This window comes from Scardinius erythrophthalmus (genome assembly GCF_964197995.2).
Source record: "Scardinius erythrophthalmus genome assembly, chromosome: 5".
NCBI lineage: Eukaryota > Metazoa > Chordata > Actinopteri > Cypriniformes > Leuciscidae > Scardinius > Scardinius erythrophthalmus.
In genome coordinates, this window is record NC_138225.1 from 21,380,701 (window position 1) to 21,399,647 (window position 18,947).

An 18,947-nucleotide genomic window follows, 5' to 3' on the forward strand; every position below is an offset into this window, starting at 1 on the left:
AATAGGAAGCGCGACATCTACCCGATTCACGTCTAAGCAGCGGAACGGAACGGCATCAACAAGCTTATTAGAGCGAGAGAAACACAGTATCTAAATGAAGTACCGCGCTACTGTTGCATTACAGAGCTATAGCCAGCAGCAGCGTTAGATGTTCAGCATACAGACCCCACGCTAGGGTGAAATATTCTGGTTCAAATGGTCCTTGTTCTGGAATTTAGCGTAGGAGCTCACTTGACAGCTGGAATGTAACTGGGTTTCTTATGAGCTGGCTAACACAGCTAGCTGTCTATATAGAGGTCTGTGAGTCTGAGAATAAGATGGACTTCAGTACGAGCACACAGCAGATGCATGCTTAGGTGTATATAGAAGTATGCTAGGATGTTCAAAAATGTGTTCGGATCAGGATTCCTGGTGAGGACCGCTCATGTCATTTTGACATGGGTTATAACGTTGATTCTCTTCCTCCACGACACAGGTGAGTGCTCTTAATAGATGCTGATTGTACTGTGAGTGTATCCGCCTCATCTATAAGACGTCACGTGTTATGTTATGCCTATAATGTACATAATGCTACTGCACACCGGTATCTGCATCACTGCGTTTAACGTTACATGATCCCTAACTATTATACTCTAGCACACTCTGTTACATTATATTTTCTGCTATGACAAAAAGTCAAAACTATCATATACAAATTTATTGTGATATAAAAGTCAAAATTATGAGACGAAAACTCATGACTCAACATGTCTCAAAATAATGTGATACTCATGATGTGATTAAGATGTCGGAACTAAGTAGCAATAATGAGGTAGATCAAAATTATGAGATACTAAATTGTAATTATGAGATAAAAAGTTGAAATTTTGACACACTAAGTCATAATTATAAGATTAAGTCACACTTAGAATAATTACTAGGCTACATAAAACTTAGACTTTTGTCATAATTATAACTTAGCTCACAATTGAAACTTTTTATCTCATGAATTACTAATGGCTGGAATACAGTATACAACTATTGCTAATTGCTGAAAGTAAAAGCTAGCCTGCAGGTTTTGGGATATCAGAGTTAACAGATTTAGATTTAATAAAGCACATGTCTGTTGTGTTTGGATTTGGAAGTCTGTAAGTGTGATCTTCAGTCATTTTTTCTCTGTAACTATTTACAAAATTGGCAAGAGTATGATGTATAGTGTTCCAGCCTTTGGTATGTCAACTTTATTTCAACTTTGTGTGCCAGTTTTGTTGATTTTATGTGGTGTAAATGGGATTCCACAGTTCTGCACAATTCTACTCTGTTTCTCTCTATTATGCTCTATTCTGTAATTTCCTTCACTCTGTCCTACTCCACTATGTTGTATTCTACTTCACTACTGTACTCCTTTCCACTATGCTCTATTCTACTCTTCCACACAGACCTGCGCAAACAAGAGGAGACGGGAGAGCTCACACTGCCGGTTCTCTTTGTGGTGCTGGTCCTGGTGTCCGTGTTGCTGTACTTTGCGGTTTCTCTCATGGATCCTGGTTTTGTCTTGTCTGATGACTGTGACTTGCAGGTCAGTTAATATAAGGATTCTCAAATTTTTTGGTCATCCAAACTCCTGCGACCTGAAGTATTTACTTGAAGTACCCCCTGCAATTTTAAGTTAATATTATAATAATTTAATAATATGTCGGTTAAAGCTACAATATGTAATTATTTTCGCCGCTAGGGGTCGCTAACCTCTTACAATAACAAAGGCATAGATTGATGACGCATAAGGGGAACGATGGGACTTGTCGTCATGCTGATGGATCTAATAATGTTTATGGATGAGTGAAAACATTCATGTTTTTTTTTTAAATGACAGTGGTATGAAGCAGGGCGCGATTGCTAATGAGAGACAGATATCAGCGATTTATAAAGGAATAAGGACATTTAATTCTACCGAGCTAACGTAGCCTACCCGCCAGTGCTGAATTACTACTCACACACGTCAGTTTATTTGATGAATTACACTTGTGAGGTAATACAGCGTTGTTTCACTTGGTCTAACGTTACACTATCATACTAAACAACATTTGAGTGTGTTGAAAGTTATGTTATTCTATGTGTTAGTTTGTTGGCTGTATGAGACTAACAGTAAGCTAGATCAACATTAGAATAACATTCTGATCATATTCATATTCAACATTTCATCATGTTGAGCCATATAACATAGATTTGTTTTATGTACATTTGCTCACCTGTCTAATAAAGTACATGCAAAAGCGGCATCCCTGTGAAGTCGAAGTTTGACGCGAAGCTCTCGGCATCTCGAAAACGGCACGCCGATATTGACCCTCGTTTTAGTTATCCCTTTGTCCCAAAGTCTGCTTGCCATGATCCATAATGTTTGAACGAAACAACAACAGCGTGCCACTAAACATTACGCAATTGTCCACATCTGTCGCCATGGTTACTATTGCGGTACAAACCAGGGATAATGCGGATATTACGTCACTGACAGGCGACAAGTGACAAGGGATGGGCACTATTTAAAATTGTGAATTTCTCTGAATTTACAAATTCTTGGAAACATTTGCGATAATATAAGTACACAATTGAAAGAAATATAACACTGTGCAAATGGTTTTTGGATATTTTGATACAAAATTATTACATATTGTGCCTTTAATGATCACATGACATTCAGGTAAACAAATCAAATATTTCTTCTTTTTAAAACTGGATTTATTAGCTGCATCTATTCACAAGCCCCCTGCGTTTCTGTTTTGAATCCTCAGGCGTTTACAAACCCCAGTTTAGGAAACCCTGAATAGAAATAAAGGCCTCATAAAGTTTACCAGTCTTCAGAGTGAAGTTTACCTCCTCTACACAGTCATCAGATTTTTTCAGCAATAAAAATGCACCATTTGACTGTATTTCAGTTCACACTTGGTATTGCAGAAGAAACGCAGGATATGATTCCACACACTTCCAAGTCCATACGGCTGCGGCGCTGTGGACACTGCCTGGTACAGGTGCGCTGTCACTTATTAAACGTGTACTATATACATAAATAAAGAGCTTTTTATAATATTAATTCAAAGGTTTAAGGACAAGATGCAACACAAACTAAATATTATGTACAATAATTTTTTATTCTGTTTTGTTTCAGAGCCATGAAAATGTTATTTAAATTAAGTTTTTGTCATTTTCTTTTTGGTTTATTATAATAACCTTATGTATTCATGCATAGGAAAAACATATTTGTTCATTTATAACAATGTATCCATTCTAAAAATGAATGCACACTTTGACATAGCAACCCATGAGATCCAAACACTGTCAGACGTGTCAGCACTGTGTGCGGCGCTACGATCACCACTGCCCCTGGATAGAGAACTGCGTTGGGGAGAGAAACCACCGCTGGTTTGTGCTTTATCTGGCTGTCCAGCTTGTTGTCTTACTGTGGGGACTGTACATGGCCTGGTGAGTAATACCTGAGGCCAATTCACACTGCGCCGACAGACGCAGACCAACAGCAACAGACACTTCATTGGCTTTTGTCGGTTCAGTGTGTTACCCCTGTTGGAGTTTGTCTGGTCGTAAAATGTCTGAGAAGTGGCGTACTGTAATCTGGTGATTGTCTGCGTTGGTCGGCGTCTGTCGGGGCGGTGTGAATTGGCTTTATATATCATGCATGGGATGTCCAGAACTGCTAATGGACAATAGTCCTAAATAATGTATTAGTTTCCATACCTTTTCAAATCTAAAAGGTGTTCTCAAACCATTTCATCAAAATTAAAGCATCCAGAAAAGAAGAGTTCTGAGTTTACCATTAAAGGGGTCCTATTATGCCCTTTTTCAGTCTTTTTTTAGAACAGGTCTACTAGAATAGGTTTTCCTTCTTAAAGTTTCCACAAAAAAAAAAAAAATCATTATTTATCACATATTTTACATTATTGCAGCACCTCTTCTCCTAATCTTTCAGTAACACTGTTTAGTTCCTGTCACTATTAAGCCCCTCCTTCCAAAAAGCTGAATGTGCTCTGATTGGTCAGCTGGACCAGTGTTTTGTGATTAGTCAACCGCTTCAAACATGTGTTAGGAATTGTCACGCTTACTAACGCAACTCAAATTGGGACATGCCTTCCTTTTCTTTTTGTGTATGCCTTGGGCAGGAATTATTTAAATGAGGAATATTATGACGTGTACGTTTCTTGAAGAAAACTCAAGACTACAATCATGGGTTTTCAACGAGTTCAGAAACAGTTCTTACTGATATAGGGAAGAACTCCCTTTAGAGTGGACTTTGTGCTTTGTAACTTCACAGACCTTTTTTATACTCAAACAGCAACATTACACACTAAAGAAAGTTGAAAATGTAAAAAAAAAAGCATAAAAGGACCCCTTTAAATCTTGTACAGGTCCGGCTTCAGTCACGCTCCCACCTGGCAGCTGTGGTTGAGGACCAACGGTGTGCTCTTGGGAGCAGCAGCGGTGGTGGCGGTCCTATCCCTGACCGTGCTTCTCCTCCTGGGCTCTCACCTGTACCTGGTGTCCCTAAGTACCACCACATGGGAGTTCATGTCTCGACACCGAATCTCTTACCTCAAGCACTGCGGAGTAGACGAAAACCCTTTTGACCGCGGAACCCTGCGCAATCTCTGGGGCTTCTTCTGCGTTTGGGAACCAGTGGTTTGGGAGCATGTGTATTTCAAGCAAGGCAACGATCCCATTTAATTCCCTGAGAGTCATGACTGCCGTGACAAATAACCCATTAAATGGAAGTTGATGTTTTGGTGGGAATTGCTCCAAACTGCATCTGCTACTACATATAATCTACTTCTTCCTTGTGAATGACCCATTCCATTTTGAAAGTGATTCTTTCTTAAATGCATGAACTTCTTGTTATCAAATAGGTTGGAATGAAGACCATTTCTATAAAAGTGTTTTGTGAATACTTTGCCCAGATATAACTTTGACGATTCGTCTGTGCGGATTTTGCACATTTTATTAGCAAACGCAGAACAAAAAGCACAAAATCACAACAGCATTTGAGCTGGATTGTGGTTTCCCATTAATGCAATATGAGATTAGATTACAATTTTATATGCTTATTAATTATTATCTTGGCTCTGCTCAAATAATATCTTTCATGGTACTAACAAGCTGTTGGACAAAAGTAACTTAACTAGACAGTCTGCCAGCTTATTTTATAGCTGCAGCAAATGTTGTATTCTTACATCAGCAATGATTTTTGTGCAATTATTGAACTTGTGAAATACAGTCAGTTGTATATTGTATATACATATTTTTACATGTTTTTTTGGAGGGGGAGGGGGGAATTGACCCCATTTAAGATCAATTTTTAGACAGGGTAATAAGTTCATATGAAATAATTTCCTATAGCACTTTATTTATCAGTGGTGAAATTTCAATATGCTTGTAATGTGATTTTATCATATTAATTGTACTGGTTTATCTTGACAATCTATACATAAAACATGAGAAGTTAACATATTAGAAGACAAATTTAGAATACAAACATAATCAGTGCAGTACAGTTCAACATTACAGAATTTTTTTTTCTGAAAAACTTTATTTTTATATAAACAGGGTATTTCTTATTACACGTCAGCAGCTTAAAGAGGAATATGTAGGTGAACGTGACACTCCTTTGACTGTTAGATTCCGGTCCAGTAATATGTTTGGTTGATAAATGCAGTATAATGAATTGTTTTCTTAACAAACATTAGTTCGAAATTTCTCTGCATAATATAGAGGCATAAAAAGCAATAATTGTTTTTTCTTTTACTTGATTTCAGTTTCTTTAAAACGTTACTTTGCACTCGAGTGTTCTTAACATTAATGTTATGCTGAGATTTCATGAATGATTTGTGCCGTTTTGATCAAAGTTATGCAATTTTTTTGTTCCTCTGTAATATTTTGAAACGTCAATATTCAATAAACTGAACAACATGATCACATTGTATTTTATTTCAGAAAATACATTCATCCCGTTCAATTACATTTACTTAGATATTTTATTATCCTTCATTAGTGTCATTTTGTTCACAGTGTAACCTATCAGTAGTAAACCACATTGACAATGATGCAATGGTGGCCTGATGTAGAAAAGTAAAATTTAGACAAACATGTTAAATAAGGAACAACGTAATCAGCTTCTATCATACGTGGTGCAGAGAGCAAAACAGTTGGACTGTTTAAATATCAGCTTAGTGAGTGAATGTGCTAACCGTATCATGCTAAGACATCGAGTAGAATATGCCTAGTCTAATTCAACAGTCCTACATTTGTCTGTTTAAAGCCAAAAAGTCACAAGACGTCTGGAAGTCCTGGGTTTGGAAAGTTGAGAACTGGTCTAAAATCAACAAGCAACATTTATCTGGGGCACCAATCCTAAATCAAATCCAGATTAGGGACAACCAGAGATCAAAATGTGATGGTTTAACATGAACATACATCACATAGACTGAGCGTGGAAGAATTTGCATGATCTAACACGGAGCACACAGTCCCATAGTTAGAGCCTGGAACTTAAGGAGCTTAAGATGTATCGCTCGGATCAGCACTACATCAGAAATCTTTAAAAACGGCACAGCGTTCGGACAATTATTATCTGTTCGGAAACAGTGCAAGTATATTTTGGCATCATAGTTCATTGTAACAGGAAGACTTCTCTCTATTTTAACAGCTGACTAAAAATAAACATCTGCACACGATAAACAGTATAACATCCCGAAAATAACATTAATATAAGTTTAGAACTGCATGTATAAATATCAGGGATGGTCGGAGCAGGTCTGAGCTTACTCACAGTGGTAGCCAAAGTTTTGGTCGGGGGTGATCACATGGTTTCCTCTTGGTTTTAAAGTCCAGTCTGGACTGTCTTTGGAGTTTAAGCACACATTTGCAGCCAGTTTCACAGAAAAAGCATACAGCAGCTTTTAAAGGGTGACACGGGGCCAGCTTCACTTGATTCGACTGCATAACTCAAGGGAGAGAATAATTGGATAAACAAGACAGAGAGAAAAGAAAGCAGAGATTTGATATGTCACAACCCCTTCGGAGTGTAATCGAGTGGAAGTCAGTGCAAAGCAGAGAAGTCAAAGTCTGCAAAGAACTCCTGCTGCTCGGCGGTGAGGAAGAACGGAGTCTGCGGAGGGGTCAGGACTGGCTTCAGGCGCGTGAACTCCTCGTCAAAGTTACTGACGTCTGCTGGTGCTTTAATTGACGGCAGGAAAGGAGGTTTGGCTCTTTTGGCCAACAGGGCTTCCCAGTCTATGCCCTGTGGAGAGGAACGGGCCTTTTAAAGAGAACGAGAGAGAAAAAGAAGCTTCTCTAAGGTAGTCAAAACTATTAGTGACTGTCACCTGGAAAAACCTGTGTTTCTTCACTTCATTGGCATCTTGGTCTCCTGCTCCCAGACGTTTTTCAGGGTTCTTCTGCAACAACTGCAATGAAAAGATACAGAGTCAGAGACTGAATTTCAATTTCAGTTCTTCCACGAGAGGGATGAGCGGTTACCTTTTGGACCACAGAGACCGACTCCGGGGACAAAAACCTGGGGTAGCGCACTTCATCGTTCACTATGCTGTCAAACACTTCTTCCTCATCATCACCGGGGAATGGAGACTGGAATAGAAAGGATACAAGATTAAACTCAAAGTTTTTTTTTTTTTTTTAAACAAGTCTCTTCTCACCAAGGCTGCATTTATTTGATCAGAAATCAAAACCATACTATTGTGAAATATTATCGCAATTTAAAAAAACGTTTCTATTTTTTTCAGTGTAATTTATTCCTGTGATGCAAAGAGGAATTTTCAGCATCATTGCTCCAGTCTCTTCAGAAATCATTCTAATTTGCCGCTTTGATGCTCAAGAAACATTTCTTATTATTATCAATGTTGAAAACATATTCAAAGGAACAGCATTTCTTTGAAATAGAAATGTTTGGTAACATTATAAAATGTCTTTAGTTTCACTTTAGAGCAATTTAGTGTACCCTTGCTGAATAAATTTCATTAATTACATTTTTTTTTTTAAATACATAAACAACATTACAACACATGGCCAAGAGTTAGTGATGCTGTATTGTGAGTCTGAGGACCAGGACTGACCTCTCCCACTAGCATCTCATAGATGAGCACACCCAACCCCCACCAGTCCACTGCGCGGGTGTAAGTGCTGTCCGTCAAAACCTCCGGGGCCAGGAACTCTGGGGTTCCACAAAAGGTTGACGTACGATCGCCATGTCCCATACCTAATTGGAGGCAATAATTTGGTGACTCTGCTCAAATAGTAATTTGAGATGAACAAAGAAAAATTCCACAGGACAAATGGTATTGTTTAAATATACCTTCTTTGCAAAGGCCAAAATCTGCAATTCTCACAAAGCCATCAGAATCCATTAACAGATTGTCCAGCTTTAGGTCCCTACAAAAAGGAAAGAGAGAAAACATACATGCATTATTATTTCATATATGCATATAATATGGGAATTTAGTAATAGTTGTTGAATAATAGAAGTAATAGAGCTGGTAAGTCCCGCCCATCCGTAAAACCCCAAGTGGACCTCTAGGTTGAAAAATCATCAATGCAAGTGAATGGGAGAAAAGTTTGACAGTATATGGTATGATTCTTCGGCTAGCAGTTGTGGAAAAGACATAACGACAAAGACTACATGTCGCCTATGTGACGTCACCCCATAAAGTTGACTTAGCCGTGTTTTTCGCCAACCTCAACGATTTTGTCCTCTCCCTGAAAGAAGGCGGTGAAGTGCACCAAAGACACAGCCATGTTTAGCGGGATCCGTGAGCTAGTGTCCGTGTGCGAGTGGTGTTGACGTTTCAAAAGCGTCGAAAGCAGCGAAGAGTTGTAGTCCACAAAGTGCTCTCACACAAAGTCTAACCGTATCAAACTTCTACCCGCTAAATTGTAGCATTCTTTACACGAAAAGTTATATAAAAAATTCACAGACAACATACGTTCACATTCATGGCACAATTCAAACGGGATCAGAAAATAATTATTTTCTCCCATTCACTTGCATTTTTCAACCTAGAGGTCCAGTGGGGTTAGCGGAAGGGGCGGGACTTACCAGCTCTATAGTGTAGTTACCTATAGACAATCCGGTTTTGGTGCAGAAACTCCAGGCCCAGTAATACACAAGCAGAATAAAACCTGCCAGAAAACCCCTCAGTTTACAGTCATAGACAGATGAACGTGTCAATGCTAAAAATAACAATGCTAAAAATATTCAATGTGTGCGTCTGACTCCGAGAACATGTGAACAAGTGTGGCACTTATGTAAAATGCTCTGTAATAAAACACACTGTGGGTGTCTGTGTTGGGGGGAGAGGTAACCAAATGTACCTGGTAACCAAATGTCCCCACAAAGATAAGTGATAGCAGAAACTAAACATACTAAATTATGTTTTTATAAAAATGTAAAAATGCAGAACGTTGAGTGAGGGCTGAGATAGGGTTAGGGGATAGAATATAGTTTGTAAAAATCATTATGGTTAAGGAAAGTCCCCATAAAACATGGAAACCCAACATATGTATGTGTGTGTTTACCTAGCCTGCCGTTCAGAGAAGATGTTATTGTGGATGTGCGTCATCAGGTCTCCTCCAGGTGAATATTCCATCACAAAGCACACATGGTCAGGTGTCTGGAAACACCCATATAGGTTGACCAAGAAAGGATGACGGGACACATTGATGGTCTCAAAAATCCTCTTTTCACACATTAAACTATAAAAAGAAAAAAATGAATTCACAATATAATACAAGCTGAATACAGCTAAGGTGTCCACTAAATCAGAGCTTTAAAACATTTAAATTCCAAGAACTTACAAAATAATGATACCCTTACAAGCATCCCCTTCCTAAAAATATAAGAGGCATTTTCATGTATACAGACCCATTTATACAGTATAAAAAAAGGTAATCTCTTAAAGAAGTTTCCAGAATTATTGTCATTGTATTAAATAAATAAATATTTTTAGGCTTCATTTCCTTTTTTTCTTGTTACAAAATATTACCTAATATAAAATACCACTTAAAATAAAAATGTAAATTTATTTGTATAGAACTTAGAACAATAAATCTCAAAAGACTACAAATTACCATATCCAATAGGTGGTTTGCAGTCACGTGATTGTGATGACGCGCAAAATTCATATGGAGGGCAGGAAGTGAAGAGCGGAATGGACGAGATGGAGGAAAGTCCGAACGTACTACTTTTAGACGCTATTACAAGAGAAAGATATGACAAAAAATTGAAACATATGTTGGACGTGAACCTTACGTTATGAAGAGGAGCGATTTTTCAACTGATTGAAAGATTTGCCTGTAACATTATGTTTGTCTTCAGTTACAGGGGTAACTTACAAACTCAAAGAAAATAAGAAACAATTACTTTGTAATCGGAAACTGGTACGTTACACAAACATAGCCCCATAAGTTGTATTAACTCGCCTTTGACGAAGTGAATACTCATAGGTGTCGATTTCGGTGGGGACGAGTACCCACCAGATTGTGTCACGAGTCATTTTGTACCCACCACTTTTAACTTAACCCATAATAATTTGACATTTGGTCCGAGTTTTTTATGAGGAGCAATATGAGAGAGAAATTTGGTAATCATTGTAACATTAAACCACGTCATGTCATATTGTCAACATGGTACTTATGAAGCAGAATAGTGGATCATATGTCTAATGCACAAAACGAGTCGGACATCATCACATTTTTGTATACATTTTTTATTTATTTACATTAGTAAGCTACAGGACATAGTCTTTCAAAACATGACCTGCACGAAAGAGAAAAAAATAAATAAAGCGTCATTGTACCCAGCACATTTCAAACCAAACTGACGCCCATGTGAATACTGCACACACGGGCATTTTCCGATTCGTCTCCTCCCGACCGCAGGCTTAGGTTTGCAAGCCATTTTTTCTGGCGTTTTTTGGTCAATTTCTTGCATTTTCCCCCCTTATGAACAACAACTTTTGGTACACGATAAAAACTCCTCGTGGTTTCTCGGTTTGATCGATTTGAGCAACCATAAACGACGCAAAACATAGCCATTTTGAGTTTGTTATAGTGCTTCCTAAATGTAGCACATTACTTCCTGCCCTCCATCTGCATTTCACGCCATGGCAACGCAGTGACGTGACGTCATATGCAAACAAGCTATTCATGGTGCTATTTGCACAGGAAGACATTCCCGACACAGGGATACAGAGCCTCACCTGTCCACTTCATCCCGGGTCACAACATCCCCTTTCTTCAGAGCTTTGATGGCATATAGATTCCCAGTTCTCTTGAACTCAGCCAGCAGGACCTTCAATGAAAGACAATAAGATATCGCGTCAATGCCACCCCCCAGAATCATCTGATTACAGTACAGAAGGACATCTGCAGTTTTACCTTTCCAAAGTGCCCTCTTCCTAAAACAGAAATGCAGTTGAAGTCCTCCATCTGCATCCCCTCTTTCCTCCTGAGAAAGAGGATATATACAACATACAGTGAGCAATTGGGGAAAGAGACAATAATGTGAGAGGGGTTACATGTTGAAATTTAAGACTTAAGGTTAGGGATCTTCCAAAATCTTCCTTAATCTTAGATATGAGCAATAATAATAGCATTAATAAATAAAATATTGACTTACTGAGGTGTAGGCTGGGATACAGGTCTGCCTTTGAGAACTTGCCGATCCTCACAGGAATTCACTCTGGTAGAAGTCTGGGAAACACGTCCCAAAACACAATTACAACTTTAACTTGACAAGAGCAATATAGAACTACAAATTAAAAGCAAGTCTTTGTCCACGAGACGTACCCCAGAAAATGATTCGTCAGTTGTAGGGTCCTTTGCCAAGAGGAGGCGCGGGGGCTTGGTGGGACGCTCCTCGCTGAAATTCAGTTTAACAACTGCTGAGTCTCTGTGATAAACAGCCACAACGCAGAAAGAGAATCACTTTCTACACTGATTAATGGACATAATTTCCTCAAACAAATCTGACTCGACCAAAACCCCAGGGACACCTGCGCAAGTCTCACCCAGAGGAAGGGGGCGTGAACAGAGGTGGAGGGGACGTGGGTTCAGAGCCGGGCAGTGGAGGGCTCAGGGCGGTGATGGTGCTGTTGCAGGGGGGCAGCACGCTCATCATTAGACGCCCCCAAGTGGCAAAGTTCATATTCATTTGCGCTGCCCGCAGGAAATTTTTCCCTGAGAAAAGCATTAAATCGGCTATTTAGAATACAAATAATGACGCATTCCTCTGAAACATCAATCTTAATCGCTGAGCTTCAAGCACTGCCTCTACATGTCATGTTAATAGCTCCATAATGTCAGTTTTGAAAGCATTATGACAATCAGAGAGATTATGACAATCACTTATGAGGACAATACTGGAGAAAATGTGAGGTCAAGCACACCTTTTTCTTTTGGGAAAATCCGTTTCTGTCGTTGTAGTTTAGGATGCCGCTCAATGACAGGGTTTATGAATCTCACCTGAAACCAAACCGCACAATAAACAGCTGACTATATGCATTAGGTTAATGCATTAAGCTCTAAACTGTACCAGACTAGGCTCCGTGTTTTAGCATGATTTGGCACTAGGATGAAGGTGTTGCGAGGTTCTCTCACCTCTGTGAACAGTGTGCCCTGTGGCTCTAGATAAAGACACATGCTGTGTCGCTGGTTGTCTAGGAAGTCTTCTAAACGTAGGAACTTCACGGCACACAGGGACCTCCAGTCTCGCCAGTACACTGCAATCTCCAGCTCCCGAGACTACAGGGGTCAAAGGTCACATGAGAAAAAGAAAAAAAAACACACACACACACACACACTCAGATATCAACTGTAGTTGTAGTTCTCTGTAGATCAATTCAATAAATACTTGCTGAATAAAAGAATTAAAAAAATAAATAAATCCTCACAGACCCCCAAACTTTTGAATGGTATTGATAGTGTATGTTCACTGACATGGCAACATAAAAGTTATGCCAATTACAATTGATTAAAACTGAAACATGCCTTTTAAAGGGATAGTTCACCCACAAATTATGTCATCATTTACTAACCCTCAAGTTGTTCCAAACCTGTATAAATTTCTTTCTTCTGCTGAACATAAAGATATTTTGAAAAATGTCAGTAACCAAACAGTTGATGGACTATGGAAGTCAATGAGACCCATCAACTGTTTGGTTTAACATATTCTTCAAAATATGTTATTTTGTGTTCAGCAGAAGAAAGTCAGTCATACAGATTTGGAACAACTTGAGTATGAGTAAATGACAGAATTTTCATTTTTGGGTACACTATCCCTTTAAGTATTTTCCTATTAAAAAAAAAGCAGTTTGAGCTGTTTTTCCCCCCACAGAGATTCATCAAAATATGCATGATGAGAAGTCAGACACTAAGTTATATTTTTCTAAAACAATCAAAACCTCAAAGACAGGTACAAGCAAGCTTCCCCATTCATCAAACAAATGTGAAGCACAGCCTTTGAAAGAGAAAAACTGCAACAGTAATCCAGAAATAATGAAATAAGTTCTCATTTTCCACCAGAACAGCTGAATCAGCTTGGAGAGAGCTGCAGGCTTACTTGGCCAGTATTCAGGCTGAGTGTTTGTGTCCAAGGGGTGAGCAAAAGATTACAGTAATGTTGCGGGATTAGTTTGGATTACTCTGGAGGCGGCTGATTGCACTCTGGGAGAAAAGCTGCGTTAATGAAGGTGAGGAAAAGCCTTCAGCCAATGCCATCCCAGGCACTTTCCATAAAACAGATGTGGCAAGTGTTGCCTTGGATGACTGACAGTTATAAATTGCAAGCTGTAAAAGCACTCAGACCAGGAGTTTGAGATTGTGATATCCATTAAGGGTGAGCTCCTTATCTGAATTCAAAACTCTTATTTATTTACTAGACATGTCTATGAAATATGCAGTAGAATTTGTTGGCACTGACCCGTTCGAGTTCAATGCTAAAGCTCTGATTCCAAGCCTCCTTACTCAGCGGCCGCCAATGTGTGCGACCAACTATCTTGTTATCCACCTTCAATACAGCACTGATCTCAGCTGAGAGAAAAGAAAGAAAAAGAAAGAAAACAATTAAAGAAAAAAAAATACATAATTTAAAAAGTCACATAAAAAATTAAGTAATTTGAATTATAATGACTAAGTGAAAAAAATGTCTATTAAATTCCATTCAGTCTGTTTATTTGAACCATTTTAAACACATTGGATAAGGTAGGAAAATACAGATTCCTTCTGCCACTCTCCACAGCGAGACAGTTTACAGTGAAATCCATTATATTCCACTCTGCAACCCCTGAGAGACTCACATGAGAGCTCGTCCGTCTTGGTGGTCTTGCCGTTGGTGCTGCGGGTGGAGAGACCAGTTCTCATCCTTAGTGATTTGGACTCAGAGGGACTTCCAGGGGCAGAGGACATGTTGCTTACCCGGCAACGGCCTGGAACTGACTCCAGCAGGTCCTGACAACCCATCAGCCTGACCTCCAGTCGCCCTGAAAACACATGTATGCAGGTTTTACACAAAACAGCAGCCATACGTATACATGACACATAAAAAAAAAAAAACCTGCACAAAAACAAAGATTAGTATACATTCTTTTCATTTCATTTCAGCTTTCATTGCCACTATACTTGTACTTTGTACAAGTATACCAATCAGAAGTGCAAATATGAATAAAATACAAGCCCTATGGCAAATATAATTATGCGTAAGTGGGTAATAAGAGGTCGGATAAGAGCCATATCAGACCGAGCAAAGTGACCAGTACAGTTAAACAAGTCTCTTATGCACACCAAGGCTCCATTTATTTTTATTAATAATACAGTAACAGCAATATTGTGAAATATTATAATTTTGAATGACGGTTTTCTATTATAATATACAGTATTTTAAAATGCAATTTATTCCTGTAATGACAGATGAATTTTCAGCATCATTACTCCAGTCTTCAGTGTCACATGGTCCTTCAGAAATTATTTTAATATGCTGATTTGGTGCTCAAGTAACATTTCTTATTATCAATGTTGAAAACAGCTGTGCTTCTTAATATTTTTGTGGAAAAATATAAAGAAGTTGTGCTTAATAAATATGGATGAAGTCAGAGGGGTCCTTGATGATCCTTCTCACCATTTACAGACAGTGTCAAAATTTAACATCTTAAATGGAGGGTAACTGTACACAAGTGATAACTATTCATCAGGAGGGCCTTCTGGCCAAAGACAGAGCAGTTGCTATGCCACACTGTGATGCAGTTGGTTAAAGGGTAAACATTCAAAAGTGTGATGGACCTTGACACTGGGTTAGTCAAGTCAACTAATTTGGGTTAGTTCACCCAAAAATTCAATTTCTGTCATTAATTACTCACCCTCATGTCGTTTCAAAACCATAAGACCTCCGTTCATCTTCAGAACACAAACAAAGATATTTTTGATGAAATCTGAGAGCTTTCTGAACCAGCCATAGGCAGCAACATCATTGCAACTTCAAGGCCCAGAAAGGTAGAAAAGACATCGTTAAAATAGTCCATGTGACTACAGTGGTGCAACCTTAATTTTATGAAGCGACGAGAATACTTTTTGTGTGCAAAAAACAAACAAAAATAACGATAACTTTATATGAGTACTTGATGACAGAAGTTTCATTTTTGGGTGAACTAACCCTTTAATATGCTGTTGATGGTACAGAAAGCAGTACAACGGGGCCTTCAGTCTCTAAAAGTAAAGACACTTTTCACTAATTTACATATCGTGGCATCACAACTATATTTATCTTGACATCTTAACACCATAACCTTCCTGCTAACTTTCAACTGTGTCAATACCTGTCAGGCTGGATGGTTTGAAAAGTGAAGAGGACGCTGAAGACGAAGAGCGCAGGCGATCTCTATGCAACCCAACGACAGGCGAGGACCCCACTGTCAGCTCCTCTTTAATGGCAGCTCGTTTGGGATGGTCATGTGGAAGGTCTCCAAGCCGCTGCTCCAGAGACAAACGTAAAAGGTCCAATTTCTGAGAGGACTCCTGCAAACGGGCCTGAGCCTGGACACAGAAAGACATGCTCAAAAATACAAAAGAGGCTCAGAGCTAACAGATGTGAGATACATTTATGAATGACAGTAGAGTGAAACAAGGCCACTGACAGTAATAGAGTTAGTATATATTATATTTCCTATATCAGAAACTCTAAAACTGGCTTTTTTAAGGAAAATTTTATGTAATCGTTATCGTCCCAATAAGAAATTCAGGCCGATATATTAAAGCCGATAAATAATGGATTATTTTCTTCAGCTGAGACACATCAGATGCGCGCTGTTCGCCATGATGGTTGAATTTCAAAGTGATTCCAATCATATTTCAAGAGAAGGATAAGTACAGTTTAGTGCAACATGTGCAGTGCAAATCTGTTATATAGGCTTCATAAAATTATAACGAGTCACATCACGTGTCATTATAAATACCACATTTACAGTCACATCCGTTACTGTAAACCGTTATTTTTGCATGATGCTGCATGCACGCCGGTAGGAGTCAGTTTACCATACATAAGTGTAACATTGGTCAGCGCAAGATAAACCAAAACTTAAGACAGTTGAGGAAGATCCATGAGCGGAGTATTTATTTGTTTGTGAGTTAGACGTTAACAAGTAATCAGAGTCTGATATTGATCTCAAATATATATAGGCCTATAATATAATATGTGGTCAGTGGTTCTCATATGGTTTTAATATTTCGTCGTAATGGTCGGAATATTATGTAATAAGAAATAAAACGATTTTTTTATGGTGTGAACATGCATTCCTTCTTGAGATCCCAGAATGTTTTGTTAAAGTATTTGACTTGATGTAGGCACATTATAATAGACATCCAGTTTAATATAGCATCTACATACCTACATTATTGCATTGTGAAGAGCCAGTGTCAAGGTCCATCACACTTTTGAATGGTTGGTGCCAGTTTTCAGAATGCATTTCGGATTGGTAGGTGTCACTTTATAATTTTCTCTAATACAGTACTAGTTTACAATTATACCGGTATGAAACACTTGATTGGTAAGTGTCAATTTGTGATGGCAGATACCCCTGCTGGTTGGTAGCACTTTAATTAGAACAATTCACTTTTTTTGTTGAGGCTAAAATATATATATATATATATATTTTTTTTTTTTATAATTCCAAATGACATAGATGAACTGTCAATCCTATGCAAATAGGAAAAAATGTGTTGAGTTATCAAAACAACTGTGTATTTACAGTATGTATTTAAATACATAGTATAAGTTATCAAAAAGAAACTTAATAAACTTATAAACTTATAATAAATATAAATACAAACAATGGGCGACAAGGCAGATATTAAATATATGGAGAAGCCTAATGGTTGTTGTAAAAATTCAATCCGGAGTGTAATAAACCCTGTGTTTGAAAGCAACGTATTATTAGTTAAACGTCGTTCTGCTGTTAAGTGTGTACAGTATGTCACAACATTTACATAACGCTCTGGCAGACAGTGGCATGCGTCACGACTCACTAGGTTACTGGAGGTGCCACAACATAAGGCGACATGCTTTGCAACAATGTCATCTGTGCCTAAGATGCCATGCCACTTAATGTTAATACCAGTTCTCTAAGTGCTTCAGTTTACCGCTGATCATCTTTAGCTTAAGCATCATGTGCATGCAGCTCAAACAGCAATGCATAACATAAATAATTATGATTGGGACTCTCATATTACATAATACATAACATTATAATGAGAACACTATTGTAATAAAATGATGTGAATTCTTTGGATTTAGTTGTGTTTCAGCGAATCCACAACAGGAGTGTCACATTCTGATTATGTAACTTAGTTCAAGTTAACTTGTGCTTTTGCATACATTGGTTGGAGTATATACTAATATTACGTTTGTTTTGCATAAATATCTGATTAATCTCATATAGGATGTGTTTCGTTGAGTTAATTAACCCGCTAAAAAAGCACTTAAATTTCCTGGTGTTTATTCAGCTTCAGCGCACGCAGCAAGGTTTCTTTTTCCAAAAAAAAACAAAAACTGATGCATTATTAATAACAACTAGACCTTTTATTTTAATCATACTATTATTTTTATCAACAATATGTTTAAGTTATTTAATTATTGTTTGTGCATAGGCTATTTCATTTTATTTAACCATGGCACATGCATTTGGATTCTTTGTACGCAAGTAATATACGTGTTTGCATTATTTTGGCATGATTTTATTTCTTTGAGGCAATGCTTTTTTCTTTTTTGATAAACAAAGTTGGCCATAGAAGTGTAAAATTAAAACTGGTTCAAACTAGGCTACTGTACTGTATATATTTGATTTATGGTAAAGTTCTTAGGACATCTCTTTTAATCATGAGACATTTGTTTTTGTAATTAGGCTCTCAGATTATATCAAAATTTGGATTTAGATTTATCTGCATTTTAAGAATTATCGGTTATCATATCGTATTTTCATATCAGTGCATCCTTAGTTATGACTGGACAGGGAAGGATTGTAACCTGTTTTAATACAAGCTGAGTGATTGTAAATGCTTCTAGTCTTCAAAATGCAAAGTGTAAATAAAATAAAATAAAAAAAAGAAAGAAAAAAAAAGATTAGTGAGGCCATTTCAGCAGCAGGTTATCTCTGGGCAGCGTTAGAGCACAGATTTCTCATTTTATCACTCACAGTAGACTGTCTTGTCTGTCTTAATGCCAAATCATGTGCTGGGTGTGCTGCTTCAAGGTCAAACATGCATGGCTGAGCAACACTGCAGGTACACGCTCAACTCTCAGGAGTGAATCAAAACACTTCCAAAAACCACTTACAGGTTTATCACTGTTACGAATTCACATGCATAGATGTTAGCCAATACATCTCATTATTTGAAGTGCCCCTGTTATG

At 38.1% G+C, this 18,947-nt stretch overlaps 2 protein-coding genes across 3 annotated transcripts in view; one reads left to right on the plus strand and one right to left on the minus strand.

Annotated features, from left to right (window-relative positions):
• zdhhc12b (zDHHC palmitoyltransferase 12b) lies at window positions 1-5,952 on the plus strand. The gene is made up of 5 exons (XM_081366495.1): window positions 1-475; window positions 1,419-1,558; window positions 2,913-3,005; window positions 3,290-3,456; window positions 4,395-5,952. The coding sequence occupies exons 1-5, from the start codon at window positions 379-381 to the stop codon at window positions 4,708-4,710; spliced, it is 813 nt and encodes a 270-aa protein (XP_081222621.1). The 5' UTR covers window positions 1-378; the 3' UTR covers window positions 4,711-5,952.
• pkn3 (protein kinase N3) overlaps window positions 5,949-18,947 on the minus strand; it is a 23,125-nt gene continuing 10,126 nt past the window's right edge. For both annotated transcript variants that reach the window (XM_081366492.1, XM_081366493.1), the window contains 17 exons: window positions 15,861-16,077; window positions 14,349-14,531; window positions 13,973-14,082; window positions 12,652-12,795; window positions 12,441-12,516; window positions 12,063-12,231; window positions 11,842-11,944; window positions 11,672-11,745; window positions 11,431-11,500; window positions 11,253-11,344; window positions 9,571-9,747; window positions 9,112-9,174; window positions 8,351-8,427; window positions 8,112-8,254; window positions 7,519-7,626; window positions 7,365-7,445; window positions 5,949-7,279 (listed from right to left, as the gene is read on the minus strand). In XM_081366492.1, the coding sequence (XP_081222618.1) occupies window positions 7,079-7,279; window positions 7,365-7,445; window positions 7,519-7,626; window positions 8,112-8,254; window positions 8,351-8,427; window positions 9,112-9,174; window positions 9,571-9,747; window positions 11,253-11,344; window positions 11,431-11,500; window positions 11,672-11,745; window positions 11,842-11,944; window positions 12,063-12,231; window positions 12,441-12,516; window positions 12,652-12,795; window positions 13,973-14,082; window positions 14,349-14,531; window positions 15,861-16,077 (2,088 nt within the window). In that variant the 3' untranslated portion in view covers window positions 5,949-7,078. The remainder of the gene's footprint in view (window positions 7,280-7,364; window positions 7,446-7,518; window positions 7,627-8,111; window positions 8,255-8,350; window positions 8,428-9,111; window positions 9,175-9,570; window positions 9,748-11,252; window positions 11,345-11,430; window positions 11,501-11,671; window positions 11,746-11,841; window positions 11,945-12,062; window positions 12,232-12,440; window positions 12,517-12,651; window positions 12,796-13,972; window positions 14,083-14,348; window positions 14,532-15,860; window positions 16,078-18,947) is intronic.

What these genes read in the sequence shown, in the direction of transcription:
- zdhhc12b (XM_081366495.1), top strand. Translation starts at nt 379, where the DNA reads ATGTTCAAAAATGTGTTCGGATCAGGATTCCTGGTGAGGACCGCTCAT. An exon ending in GTGGACACTGCCTGGTACAG is followed by an intron (nt 3,006 to 3,289) that starts GTGCGCTGTCAC and finishes ACTTTGACATAG; the next exon opens with CAACCCATGAGATCCAAACA. An exon ending in TGGGGACTGTACATGGCCTG is followed by an intron (nt 3,457 to 4,394) that starts GTGAGTAATACC and finishes AATCTTGTACAG; the next exon opens with GTCCGGCTTCAGTCACGCTC.